The following is a 13,937-nucleotide window of genomic DNA, read 5'->3' on the forward strand; positions in this document are numbered from 1 at the left end:
ATATATAATTTATATAAATTATACAATATATAAAAATTATAATGCTCGCCGATTTCGCAGGAGTTTTTTGACTGGTGTGGCCTGGTAACACTGACAACACTGGTTACAAAGGGCATCTCATAGTCACCGTAGCCGACCGCTTTTCGCCTTAACGAAGAATAGATAATTGTTGCTGGTGGCGGCTCTTTGGAAAATACTTATTTAGTTTAGTCGCAGGCGCAGCGCCGCTCAGACACGTTCGGTCTTGATCGCGCGCGTTAGTTCCAGATCAGCAATTAACGGTGCGTTGCCGCCTCCTGAAACCCTGCGAGTGGAAGCGAGACGGCCAATGGCAAGAAATAGACGCGTGCTGGTGAAACAACAACAACATAAAAGCAGCAGAGAAACGATCACCGACTTTTGTTTAAACAATATTTACACTGTCGCGTCGCTGCAATTGAAATTGATTTCAATTTAAAAGTATTTGAAGAAAAATTAGAGACGTGCCGTGAAGTGCAAATGGAAAAAGTGTAGGAAATTAGTAAACAACGTCAACTGCAAAAAAAGTAAGAAAAATATGAAAAACAAGGAATGTCAGTGGAGAAAAAGAGAGAGAGAGCAGCGCGCGAGAGAGTTTAACTTTTTCTGTCTCCACGGTAGATAAGATTTTTTTAACCAAACACAAAAAGAGCCACATAATAGTTTTTAACTCCATGTGGATAAGAAGTTAGCATGCCAAAATTGTGACGCATTGCGATGAATTTGCAAAACGAGTGAATAAGTGTAGCCGCGCAACGAATTATGTTAATATGTACATACATATGTATGTATATTTTTGTTGGCACATTGCACTGTGTTGCTGGTTATTTTTAGGCTAAAAGAGCAAATAAGCCAACAATGATGAGCAAACACATAGAAAACATTGTCAACAGGTTGCGGAAGTGACGACCAAGGTTCAAGGATAAACCGAGTGTTAATATTTCATGTTCGCTAGTGTGGAAAATCGCAATTGTGCGAAATTCGCGTGATTGATGTATGAACAAATGATTAGGCACTATACGTACATTCATATGTGTGGTTCATAATCTGGTGTAGTAAAGCACAAAATAATCAGAGCGCAAGAGCGGGCATAGGCGGGGGTGGGTGTGGCATGTGGGGTGCCTTGGTTGTAGATAAAGAAGCAAAAAAGCGCACAACAAAAACGGGTTTTTTTACTCTTAACCTCGCTACGTGTGCATTAGTAAAAAGAAGTATGTAAGTCATCGGCCGCAGTACGTGTGTGCTACAATATATGTACATATAAATGTACCTACATATAAATATATATATAAAAATCGTTGAATTATCACCAGCAATGGCCGTAACTAGGGCCAAAAAGCACCTCAGCCAGCGGTTGCTAGCCAGCCCCAAGAAGTGTAAACAATGTTGACTATAACGCCCCCACTTCCCGCCCCTGCGCACTGCGATTTTATGGTTGTGTCAGGGTATGGAATACGGAGTATAAAACGTGTTTTCGATCCAATCCCACACTCGCGAATCAAAACAAATAATACCCGTGGAATGTGCCGCCGCAGTGAATCACGGACTTTCCAACCTTTAAACATTAATAAGAGTGCTGAAGTTCAGAGTCAGCAAACGGAAAATAAAACTCCGATTCATTGATATTAAAGTTCGGAGTCAGCTGAAAAAACTCAATTCCATGGGTGTAGTACAGTGATATATCTATGTACATATATATACATACGTGTTATTTTTCAATTACCAACGGTAGTGTCAGAAATCGCCATTAGAAATATAAAACAAATTTTCCCAGCGAAATCTTATCAGCTACATATGTACAAATGATTAAGTGTGTGGAAATTCCATGTTAAAGTTGAAATCACTAAGGAAATTGAGGCTTTAGTACTGACCTAAGTATACCAACAACGCCGTTTTCCTAACAGGGTCATGCTAGACTTAACATTTTAAGGGTTTTCTACCAACGGTTGAAAATGTGCCAAAAGAGAGATATTAGTGACTAAGCGTTGTTAATCAGTGTTCTATACATACAATATATAGCACAAAAAAAAGTACTGTCTGAATATAGATTTTGTGAATTGATAACTCAAACTTTACGCTCTGCTAGCACCTGACGTAATTCCCGTATTGAGAGGAACATTGTATTTATTGAAGTCAGCCCTTCGGACCGGTTTACTTAAAACAACCCCCAAAAAAACACAATTAATACATATATGAACATTTAGGCAATTATTTCGTTAATTTACATATGTACAGTCCTGCAACGGTAACGTGAATGTATGTACTTCTGCTTTAGTAAACTTACATATGTTGTTAATTAAGCAGTGTACAGTAACTAGTTTACAGAATAAAAGCATAGTATAAGAATGCATTTCACAAAATGTTAAATTTGTGATTCATTTCATATTGTAGATGCTACAGTTACTTATGTACATATGTATATGCATATACTTGTGGTACTTGTAGGTATTCCCTTGAGTACATATGCACATAAATAAGCATGTACATATCAAGTTTGCGGTTTGACCAGTGCCAAGTAAAAACTTTATTACAATTAGGCACAAAATGTGTATAATTACGCCGCAGTTAAACTTTGTGATCGCCACTTATGCGTCGCCACTCTCGCCTCTTTCTTGCGCACTCTCTTACCTCTCTCTCTCAGGAAATCGAAATCGAAATCGGGTGTCTAGCCTGCTGGGCCCCAAAAGTGTGCGTGTGCGATAAGAGTGGTGTACAGTGTAAAGTGTACAGTGTTCCCTCGGCCAGCGATAACGATAAGCCCGCATTTCTCACACTCTTAGTCACTCTCACTCACTTACGCTCTGCTTTCTCTCCGTAGACGCCAATAACGGGAACGCAGTCGATGCGCGGCTTCCACACTCAGTGCGCCGCAAGAGATCGGTCGAGGAAGACGCCCTCCATAAACATAAGTAACATCGCCTTCAAGCACCGAGCCCAAGACGCAGCTCCACCAAGATGACATCACGGACACGGCTCTGTGCCCGAGTGGGCATCGTACTCCTTGGGTTCTGTTGCATCGCCAGCGGGATTTACCTCTTCCGCAACTGGATCGATATGTTTACACGCATGCGCGGCCAGGTTAGTAATCCAAATCCAATGTTTATTAGCAGTCAATATGTGCAATCGGTTCGATACTATCTTATCGATGTTTCGATTGCCAGCGATTCTGAGACCTTTGGGTTCAATTTTCGCAAGCCGGCAAATTGGCAAATTGCCAATGTGTGTGCATAGGTCAACTGGGAGACTCATTTGCATACCACTTCGATGGGGGGAGGTGACCATTTTGTCCATTAATTTGAAGCAAACGAAGGAAAAGACACTGAAAATTGAGAGTGTGCTCGATTGTTCGATTTATTCAAAATCACCCGCAGCCAACAGATGATAAGATACGTTGTGTAAAGCTGTCGTTGGGGTGGCTAAAACACTTTTGAAGATCCTAAACTCTCGCAGGTGCTTTTAATTAGCATGTTAATGCTATTGTGGGATTTATTTTGTAGATGTGTGTAGAGTGCTTAGTTACGGCAGTTAAACTCTCATTGAAAAGCGTTTTCCTTAATCGTTATGATCGTTAAATGGCAATAAACCTAATGCGAGCAACCTTGTTAAAGTGAGCGTTTAATCTTGCAAAAACTTTTTAGAATTATACTCCTCATGCCAAGTTCTATATTAACGCGAATTTTGGTTCCTTTTTATTTTCAATTTCCAAATAATCATCAATCAAATTGATAATATTTTTTGGTTAGCCAGGTGTTATTTGACTCACCAAAATGTTGATCAAGATTCCAGTTGGTAGGGCCTACTATTAATAGTTAGTGATTAATTGACTTTATCAAATAGAAAAGAACACACCTGTCACTGCGAATCACGGGGTTCAATGCGGGGTCAATAATCCAACATTGAAGTTTTTCCCCTTATGTTTTTGGTGTCTGGGTCGGCGGAAATACCTTCAGAAATTTTGGAGCTGCGGCCGCTAAATTGCTAAAATTGCAATGGGTATTGCTATCTTATCTTGGACAGAACCTGAAAAATAACCCATTTTGCGATAGCCCATGTTCGATTAGACAACGCTCTTCAGTTCCATACTTAAATGAATATATGGCAAAAGCGCTCATAAACGGCCATAACCATCCAGACCCGGCATGTAACCGCACTTTTGCAGGTGCGATAACCCTGACCGCACACCTGTGCTCCACTTCGATACGAAACGGGGCAGACAAGTGTAATCCATTAGGATTTTACAGGGCTTGTGGCAAAACTGCTTAGAACTTAATACGATATTTTTCCTTTTTTTCTATTTTTTATCAGTTTAGTCATTTCCTGTAGCTCAGTCGCAGTTCCAATTATAAAGATTATAAGGCAAACAAAATGGTGGCCAGTAGTCGGCGATCTAGACGATCGTTAGGTTTGTCGTTCTGGCTTACAATGATTGATGGCTGATAAGAGCAATCCACCAAACCCATGTAATCGCACCATAGCACCTGCCATTTTCCCGAGTTGGAGCTCTACAATGTGCTCTACGTGAAAGTGCATTTAAAGCGTTACAATTAATATTAGTTTTATGCAAAAAAAAGTCCCACGTACAAAGACACTTTCAATATGCACAATAATACACATGTATTTGCGAGTCAATTATGGAGCCTCCAATGGCCAATGGGAACCAATTGCACAGATCATTCGTGAACTTTGATCGGTTCGCCCATATGCACATTGTTCTGGTCGCCTATTCAATGCGCAATTTTTCATCAACGAATTCGATGTTTAATTGCTGTGCCAATTTAGCAACCAGTTATTCTCAATTACAGCAAGCTTATTATGTAAATCGATTATCATTGTATATTGATCGTATATTTTTCAATTGTGTCCAGTCTATTTTCAATAAACATTTTCATTATTGTAGGAAATGGCCCTGAGCCCCAAATCCCGATCATTCGAGGGCTGGAAGGTGTCCCCGCTGCCGTTAGACTTTGATATCTACCTATTTAACTGGACGAATCCAGAGGACTTCTACGTGGGATCTGGCAAGAAGCCACACTTTGAGCAATTGGGACCTTATCGGTTTCGAGAGAATCCCGACAAGGTGGACATCGAATGGCACAATCATAACGCCTCCGTATCATTCCACAAAAAGTCCTGGTTCTACTTTGATGCTGCCGGCAGCAACGGAAGTTTATCGGATAAATTCACCACAGTGAATACCGTATCGCACGTAAGTTTCCAAAAATGAAACAGAAATATTGCTAGAACTTTCAATCCCTTTAAATTTGATCTCAATGAAATCGAATTTTAAATAATATTTATACATTATTTAATTGAAAACAGGCTGCTGCTAGACGTGCGGCGGACAGTTGGATTGGTAGAGGGGTCGTCAACTTGTCCAATAATATGTATAGCCAGAAAGTGACTATCACGAAAACCGTTGATGAAATGCTTTTTACGGGCTACGATCATCCATTCTTAGCCATCGGCAAGCTAATGAGACCTCAGGATGTTCCCTTCAAGCGTGTAGGCTTCCAATACCCACGGAATGGCAGTTCCGTCTTCGATGGTGACTTTAACATGTTTACAGGCGCCGATGATATTGCCAAAATGGGTCAGGTTCATACGTGGAATAATTTGACGCACACTGGAGCCTATGAAGGCACCTGCGGGCAGGTGCACGGTTCCATGGGCGAATTCTTTCCGCCCAATCTCAGCACCAAAGACACTGTCTTCATGTACATGCCGAAGATGTGCCGTGCTATACCACTGGATTACGTGGAAACTGTCACCGTGCACGGCGTGACCGCGTACAAGTTCAGTGGTACTCAGCACGCCGTGGACAATGGCACTTTGTATCCGGATAGCAGTTGCTATTGCGTCGCGGGAAAGTGTATGCCCAGCGGGGTGATCAATATTGGACCCTGCGCTTTCAACGCGTCGGTCTACATGTCCTTTCCGCACTTCTACATGGCGGATCCAAGCTATCGGGAGGCCATCGAGGGTATGCGACCAGAGCGCGAGAAGCACGAGTTCTTCATGACCCTGGAGCCCAATGCGGGCGTGCCAATGGACGTGGGTGGTGGCTTCCAGGCCAACTACTACATGGAGCCAGTTTCGGGCATTAGGTAACTAACTCAACCATTACATATGCTCCTTACATAAACTAATATTGTTTTTTCCTTTCAGCATCTATGAAAATGTACCAAGGGTAATGATTCCAATGATGTGGTGCGAGGAGCGAGTACGAGTGTCAGAGGAAATTGCCGCAGACATCGCGCTCGTTCCGCTTATTGTCCTGCTGGGACAGATCGTAACTGGCATCCTTCTGGCTGGTGGTCTTATATGCACCTGCTGGTATCCGACGCGACAAGTGACGCACTTCTGTCAAAGCGATCCAAAGGCCAAGGGCAACGTCCTGCGACCCCTCAATGTCTTTGGTGTAAATTCGTCGGCAGCCACAGCTCCGGTGGCTCAACTGTTCCGGCACAACGTTGGTTCATCGGGCAACGAGCGTGTTGGAGTTCGCCTGCTAGACTATAATCGCGCTTCCGGAGTAAGAGAGGAAAGTGGTATTTTGGAAAGCTCGACCAAGGAGCGTCTGATCAGCCAGGACACGCCCGATGTTGTAGTTAGATAATACATGCGTTGGCATCAAGCCATTCTAACGGTGCCTCCAACGATCATCTGTCTAAGACTCATTTACGTTGCCGTAGCCTAGAATAGCATAGCGTGATGAAACCATTCTGCCTTAGCCAGGCCCAAAGAGGCTGGACCCAATTGCTCATCGAGGACATCGTTCGAATTCACGTCACATACCACATGCCACGCACGCCCAACCGCATTAGGAGTTCCCTCAACACATCTGCACGCTGTGCAGACAGCGAGAGAGATTTATAAGATTATTTATTTTAGTGCCAAAACACAGCAGAAAACGCAAGCAAAAAGTCATTAACTATTTTAGTAGGATAAACTGAACTGTATATAGAGCGACTCGTGTGACGCCCCCTTACTCATTTTCCTTAATTCTTGAAGTTAAAACTGCGCATGCCCAAAGTATTTATATTTATATAATAACGCATATCTTTTGTAGAGCGATATTTAAGGTTTTAATCCTAATTGATCTGAAGTTATAAAGAAATCATATTGAACAGAACATAGATAGCTAAAATTGTTGCTCATTTAGGTAGGCCTACACATTAGAAATTAAAAATTCTTTTAAGTCTTGTACAAATAACGCTAGCACTGCAAAGATTACGCATATCCTATGTACATATGTCAATCGGTGTAAGATCTAAATACCTAGATTGTAAAGCACAGCTGTGAACCCCGGAAATATTTCCAAAAATTCCTTAAGATAAATGAATAGAAAAAAATGATTCAAATCAAGTGATCAAAGAGGGACTCTCTGAAAATGACAGCAGTTATTAAAATTATGATGGAGATCTTGAAAAAAATTTCCAAACATATCATAATATAAATGGAATTTGAGAAAAAGATAAAAAGAAATCCAAGTCGGCTATATAAATATTTGTTATTATGAAACGATTCATTTTTTGATACATTTAAACAGAAAAAGATAAAAAAGAAATCCAAGTCGGCTTTATAAATATTTGTTATTATGAAACGATTCATGTTTTGATACATTTAAAAATATTTAAAAATATTATGTTTGCCTTGAAAACCATTTTTTCGAAATAAGTTTCTTTAAATCCACACTTGAATAACTAAATGTTAAATCACAATGATCTTTTTTAAATAAGAACGCGTCACACCCAAGGCGATTTCCAAATATTCCACCTAACCGATAATAAAACTGTCAAAATATTAAAGTACAACTTGTTTTATTAAGTTTATTGGAAATCGTATTAAAATTGCTCCGATGATCGATGATACCTACAATTAATAACCTAGCAAACACCATTATAACCGCTGCAGCCAACTAGAAAGAGCCCAAAAGCAAAGACTCACGAAACTGAACCCAAACAGGGACTTGAAGGTGCCGGCTCCGTTGCCGGGATTACCAAGGTTCAATTGTGAGGCCAACTCCTCCGGCACGTCCAGGTAGACCCGATCCAAGCCGAAGCTGAAGATCAGCTTGCGCAACTTGTCCACATCTACATAGTCACCGGCGGACGACCAGACGGTCAGGGTGCTATCGTTTGTCTCGTTTACCGCGGCCACCAGGCGATGCAGTTGCTCCTCGCTGTTGGCGGCGATGCCGGCACGCACGGGAAAGGTGATGGCCTGGCCGGTGGAGAGGATATTGTTGGCGTTCAGCGATTCCAGCATGGCATCACACTGCGACTGCGTGTACTCGCCATCCCGAAAGTCGGCTCCCCAGTTGGTTGTCCAGCCGATGGAGAGCACTGCCTGCTTGTAGCGCATACAGCCGGCAAAGAATCGGTCCGCATCCACTGGCACTGTTCTATTCTGATCTACGGGACCACTTAGAATGTCGGCGTTTATCCAAACGGGAGAGAAGGTCATCTGCAACACACAGGAAATATTAGTTCACTACCTTGTAGCCGATGTGTCCAAACTTACGTTCGGTATATTCTCGTCCAGAATGTCCAGCGAACCCTCGAATACCTCGATTGACTTGAAGTCCAGCTTAACGCCCTTTGCCTGCTCCTCATGCTCGCGGTTGAATTCGATGATCTGGTGGAGGAATCCGGCCAGCGTAAGATCGGAGATGTTCGCTGGAGGATGGGCCATTACGGGCATGTCCTCGCCTTCGCCATTCAGCTTGCCCAGCACAATGTCCGCCTCGATGAAGTCAATGTCAGCTTTTGGGAGTGGGAATGATACCATTGATAAGACATTCTCATACTCGGCCAACGATCAATGATCTTACTGTTTCCTATGACCTCGTCCAGCAATTGCTGACTGTTGACGGCATGGGCCCAGGTAATGCCAGTGAGATTTGTGCCCCATTGCCTCATCGTATCCGACTGTTTCAGGACTATATATTCGATCTGGGTATAGGCCGGTGTTCTCTGCTCGGCCACTTGGTACTGATAGTGGCTGGCGTTCAGAGCAGACCCATTGATTTTGGCCACGAGCGCTGCGAGTGGACGGAGTAATACGGCATTAAGATTCCATAATTGAACAATGGGACGCACAGAGGGCATAATATGGCATATAGATAAGCCCATTTGCCTTCCTTACCCTACAACCACCACACACAACACCACACCAAACCTACCAGCAGCGAGAATTGATACGCAAACACAGGCGAAGCAGCGGTCCAATGTGAATTTGTTTACTTCGCAATGGGCATGTGTGCGTGAATGGACTTTAATAAACTCCTTTTGTTGTAATTCTTTTTTTTTGTGAAATGCGCTCCGTTCTGCTCTTCTTCCACTTTCACCGAATGCTGCAATGCAACTGCACAACAATAATTTGCTTCAATCTGTCAGCGGTGCAACGGCGCAGACGCAGAGAGCAGACAGACGCGAGAATGGCGAGCAATATGGTTACTTGATGTAGCCGACGTTCAGATACCCTCGGTCACAGCGTTTATATCACAACTAATTGTGAAAAAAAAGTATCAACACAATTATGCTGATGTGTGTTGGTTGTTGATTGTTGTTGGTTGTTTTATTTAATTGTAACTAGTCTCTGTAGTTCAGGACTTGACTTACTCTTGCCTCAATAATACTTGTTATATTTGTCAAATTTAAATAAACTAATGAACTACAAGAGCCCGACTATCAGGTACCTTTAATTTTTGTAAACCTAATTTATACTGAAAAAAATCTTTGAAAATAATAGATGGATATAAATTTCAACTGAATTGCATGTCAAATCTAAACTGTCCATATCCTAAACTTTCGAACACCTGAGCAGTCTAGCCCCGGAGTCAAAAACTATATAAAAAGTTAAAAACTAAAAAACCGATTTCGAAAATTATAAATTTCAATTACCAAATAGAAGCGTTGTAAGTAGAATCGTAGTTTTAAAATCCATTTTGCTATAGGTATAAGTGCACTTGGCACCGCAGTTAGAAACGAACTAAATGGCCATTTTCTTAGTTTTGCTTATCGATGGCATTTGCTGATTTGATTAAACTTAGATTAAGAATTGTAAATTGGTGGCGACAATCAATCCTCGTATGCCGAAATCTAATCTTTTAAGTGGTAACGGTATCCGCTTAAATGGCGGCAAACTATTTGGACCACTATTTCGAATGCTGCGATAAAAATACTGATAATTATTTACGCCAAAAAAAAGAAAAACGATTTTCGCCAAAATTTCAATTTTTACGATTGGAATTTTCGGTATAATTTGACAGAAATCAATCAAAAGGCGAAAAAAAATTCAGATTTTTACTCCTAATTACCAATACTAACCAAACAAATCAATTTTTGACCGACTTTGTTCAAATAATTTTTGGCAATATTTTCGCATTTTTTGTAAGGGGTAACATCATCAAAATTTGCAAAAAATTTTAAAAAATAAAATTTTTTTTTTTTTAACACAGTTTGATTGGAAATTTAATTACGAGCTCAACGAGGTATGACATTTCGTATTTGGAGACATTTTTTGAATGTTCTGATCAAAATACTCATAATTATAATCGCAAAAACACAGAAAATTGATTTTCTGCAAAAATTCAAAATCATCATTAAAATTTGCAAAAAATGGCAAAAAATATGTTTTTTTTTGGAAACATAGTTTGATTGATGGTATGGAATGCCATATTTGGACCACTATTTCGAATGCTGCAATAAAAATACTGATAATTATTTACGCAAAAAAACAGAAGATGTTAATTAATTATTATTACCCACCTAAAATCTTAAACTGAAGTTAAAAAAATACAAATGACGCCAGGAAGTTGTATTGTTTCATTTACAACCAGTTTTTAATGTATTTAAGCAGTTTATCGTTTAGTTTACATTTACATGATTTTTACATTATACATGATTTTTACGTGAACTCTATTTGAAAGAAACTTTTTCTTACTTTCTATTGCCTTCCTTTAGGCGGGCCAATAAATCGATTCGCTAGCTTAAGTTTAGTTTTAATTTTATTTACAAAAGATAGCTAAGCCATACTACACACAGATTTGCTAAGCACCCAAATACACGAGTATTTGTATACAGAGGTTAATTAGTAACTATATAAGCACACAACCTAAGTGTCCGTCTCCAGACTGACATCCATTAGCTCCTTGGTGATCTCACTTTTGCTCTTGAGAGGACCAGGATTGCTCAGCGTGTTGGTATCCTGGCTGAGAGCAGGTGGTGGCAGCTTAAAACCACTTGGACCACCCAATTTGAGGGATCCTCCTGTGAAGACAGGAGACGCTGTTGTGGTGGATGTGGTGCTCGAACTGGTGGCCATTTTGTAGAGCAACTGCAGCTGCTTCATGGCACTGGAGGGATCTGCGGCCTGTGCATTCTGATAATTGACAGCCGAACTTTCTTTCACCGGTCTTTTGGGCTGATCCTTCGATTTGGGCTTCTGCGGCTTCATGCCATTCGACCAGGTCTCCAGCCAGCTGGCCCCATTTCTCTCCGTGGAGGTCATCAATCGCTGCGCCTCCTCCATCACCTGCTGGCGGTAAAGTTGACGGGCCAGCGCCTTCTGATCGCTCTGGCTCACCTGGCGCTTGCTAAACGATTGATCATCCTGGCTGGGCTCACCGATGGGACGGGTCTCCTTCTGGGGACCCAGTTCCACCATCACCTGAAAGTCCGCATGCTCGCCCAGGCGAAAGCCAAAGCCCAGACGGGAATCAGTTCCTGTTTTGATGAGAAATTGGATTGATTAAATGGTTCGAGATAAATATCCATCATCTTACCCTTTTTTATCGGTGGTATATTGGAGTAAACTATGGATAAGATGGAGGGCAGTTCCCGGGGCACAATGAAAGCTGATGCATTTTGTGCTGTAAGTATACAATATTTAATTGACCCGGTGAGCCCAATGATTGTATCTCCCTTCTGCCGGCCAAGCCCCAGCACTTATGTAAATTTTGGGCCAGTTCGTTTCTGGGCGGATTATGTAACTGTTTTATGGTCTTGGGTTTTTGGATTCACAGATGACTAACAGTGCGTATGCTTAATGTCTTACGGCTTTAAGGTCCATATCACAGCGACCTTCAACGCTTAAAATACACGTAAGTAAGTAAGTAATACAACAATATGTAGATAATAACACAGGTACAAAAAAACTATCAGTTATCCAAGAAAAAATGTCGATTAAAATATTTTTCTGGTACAAACAAACTGTATTAATTGTAATCAGCTGATGCATTTCAATTTCAAGGAAATTATTCTTATAATAAATTAATTGATAGTAATGTAAGGGAAACTAAGAATTCTTTTTAAGCCAGAGCTGCATCTTAGATTAGTGTTAATGTACATCATCCACATAAATCGTATTATTCTATTAGAATTTATTTTTCACGTGCCCAACTAGTGTCGCACTTTAATAGAAAAATACTTAATCATTTCACACCTTGTACTTTGATCGCAAAGCGTACTATACAAGAACCATTAGGTAACTCTAATAAAACCCAAAAATATAAAAACGAATCACATTGCGAGACAGACAATGAGACCCATAGACGATCCACAGGTTAAACAACATCTGCGGCGATCCGACGACCTTGACACAAAGACCGGCAACAAGTTGGAGCTCATATGCGAGCTCAGGGTGCCAAAGTCTGCCTTGGAGTCACCCGAAGATCTCGATAGACTGTCGCCGGATCGGTGGAAGTAGTTGAACCGGTTACAAATACACCAATCTGGGCGCTTCAAACGATTTGGAGAGCAGTTACTTACTGTGGAGCAGGCTGAGCAGCACGGGCAGCCAGAGGCTAGCGAAGCCCCATTGTTTTGGCCAAGACATCATGGCCAGCAGCAGCAGTCAGCATTTATGTGGAGCCGCAGAAACTGCAATTACACACAGGCGATTACTTCATGCCACCAGATATGATAACTATTTGTTGCAGAATTTTGCTGCGAACCACTCGCTTTTGACGCGTTTGCGCAACACTCAGAAAACCAGATTTCTGACTTGAGGTTGGTCAGTTGTAGTCCGTTTGTAAAAAAATAAGCAGGTGCGTCATTTGGATAAATATTTGAAATATTTGAGTTGCCAAGTTTTCGTTGGCCGCTTTTGTTTACGCGATTTCGATTCAAATGCGATATGCAAACACAAACACACACATAGCATACCATACTATACTATATCATACCACACTATACTATACTATGTATTTTGGGTCTGGCTCGAAAAAAAAAGCGTAAATACAAAAATCCACAGAGCCAACAACACAGCAACGCGGTTTGGAAATCACTCTCACTTTTGTTCAATGAGCTTCGTATTGTTGCTGGCTTTTTATGTTTTTATTTTTAAGACTGCCTTGTGTTCATTTGGTTGGGTTTTTTTTTTTTTGTATTTATTTACATTTGTTTTTCCTTTACAGTTTGGCCTTGTCTCATTTTGGCCCTGATTGATTTCTGACTTCTTTCGGCGTTTTTTACTGCTGTAAATTCATTTACACGCTAACTTCCCAAATTGCTGGTAATAAACTGGGCAAACATCGCGCAGAAATTTCGGATCGCATAAAAATGAAAGTTAGTGGTCTCAAAAATGTGTCTTGCTATTTTCGGCAGTAATGCAATTTTTTTTGGCTTCTCAGCAACAACAAAACGCAACGCACATACGAATGGCGCAATTAAACTAACGTATTTTTCGGTTCAATTTGAATGGAATTCAATTCGATTCGATTTGAATTGCTTAGCGAGTGCCCACCGTATTTCAATTGACAACTTGTCCGCTGCGCGTCTGCAAGGCGACTGAGTTGAAAATCGAGAGTGTTTGCGTCCGTGCAACACGCGCTGAAACTCCGACGAAATCTTGCTCTCTGCGGAAAGCTGGGCTCTGCACTGAAAGAAAAACAGTGCACATGTCATAATTTAGTC

General features: G+C 41.1%; 3 protein-coding genes across 4 annotated transcripts; 1 reads left to right on the forward strand and 2 right to left on the reverse strand.

The window, feature by feature from the left end:
• The first annotated feature begins 201 nt into the window (after window positions 1-201).
• On the forward strand, window positions 202-7,826 carry LOC6527630 (protein peste). Its single transcript, XM_002088682.3, has 5 exons — window positions 202-545; window positions 2,837-3,096; window positions 4,916-5,224; window positions 5,338-6,122; window positions 6,184-7,826. Exons 2-5 carry the CDS (start codon window positions 2,974-2,976, stop codon window positions 6,632-6,634), a joined length of 1,668 nt encoding a protein of 555 aa, XP_002088718.1. The 5' UTR covers window positions 202-545; window positions 2,837-2,973; the 3' UTR covers window positions 6,635-7,826.
• Window positions 7,822-9,991, reverse strand: LOC6527629 (protein FAM151B). Of its 2 annotated transcripts, none has more exons than XM_002088681.4 (4): window positions 9,924-9,991; window positions 8,852-9,061; window positions 8,542-8,783; window positions 7,822-8,484 (listed from the first exon to the last, which is right to left on the reverse strand). In XM_002088681.4, exons 1-4 carry the CDS (start codon window positions 9,964-9,966, stop codon window positions 7,918-7,920), a joined length of 1,062 nt encoding a protein of 353 aa, XP_002088717.1. In that variant the 5' UTR covers window positions 9,967-9,991; the 3' UTR covers window positions 7,822-7,917. The 2 variants fall into 2 exon arrangements, with proteins under 2 accessions (XP_002088717.1, XP_015053733.1); XM_015198247.2 differs by lacking the exon at window positions 9,924-9,991 and adding an exon at window positions 9,203-9,385.
• An 846-nt stretch (window positions 9,992-10,837) lies between these two features.
• LOC6527628 lies at window positions 10,838-13,828 on the reverse strand. The gene is made up of 4 exons (XM_002088680.3): window positions 13,768-13,828; window positions 12,792-12,902; window positions 11,807-11,893; window positions 10,838-11,747 (listed from the first exon to the last, which is right to left on the reverse strand). The coding sequence occupies exons 2-4, from the start codon at window positions 12,859-12,861 to the stop codon at window positions 11,137-11,139; spliced, it is 768 nt and encodes a 255-aa protein (XP_002088716.2). The 5' UTR covers window positions 12,862-12,902; window positions 13,768-13,828; the 3' UTR covers window positions 10,838-11,136.
• Between the last annotated feature and the right edge of the window lie 109 nt (window positions 13,829-13,937).

Source organism: Drosophila yakuba, chromosome 2L (assembly GCF_016746365.2).
Source record: "Drosophila yakuba strain Tai18E2 chromosome 2L, Prin_Dyak_Tai18E2_2.1, whole genome shotgun sequence".
Lineage (NCBI taxonomy): Eukaryota > Metazoa > Arthropoda > Insecta > Diptera > Drosophilidae > Drosophila > Drosophila yakuba.

Coding starts and splice junctions, on each gene's coding strand:
- LOC6527629 (XM_002088681.4), bottom strand. CDS start 9,966: ATGGATTTTAAAACTACGATTCTACTTACAACGCTTCTATTTG. Junction 9,062..9,923: donor ACTTACAACGCTTCTATTTG/GTAATTGAAATT, acceptor GTCCACTCGCAG/CGCTCGTGGCCAAAATCAAT. Junction 8,784..8,851: donor GGACGAGGTCATAGGAAACA/GTAAGATCATTG, acceptor CACTCCCAAAAG/CTGACATTGACTTCATCGAG.
- LOC6527628 (XM_002088680.3), bottom strand. CDS start 12,861: ATGATGTCTTGGCCAAAACAATGGGGCTTCGCTAGCCTCTGGCTGCCC. Junction 11,894..12,791: donor GCTGCTCAGCCTGCTCCACA/GTAAGTAACTGC, acceptor GTATACTTACAG/CACAAAATGCATCAGCTTTC. Junction 11,748..11,806: donor TATACCACCGATAAAAAAGG/GTAAGATGATGG, acceptor TCATCAAAACAG/GAACTGATTCCCGTCTGGGC.
- LOC6527630 (XM_002088682.3), top strand. CDS start 2,974: ATGACATCACGGACACGGCTCTGTGCCCGAGTGGGCATCGTACTCCTT. Junction 3,097..4,915: donor TTACACGCATGCGCGGCCAG/GTTAGTAATCCA, acceptor TCATTATTGTAG/GAAATGGCCCTGAGCCCCAA. Junction 6,123..6,183: donor GAGCCAGTTTCGGGCATTAG/GTAACTAACTCA, acceptor TTTTCCTTTCAG/CATCTATGAAAATGTACCAA.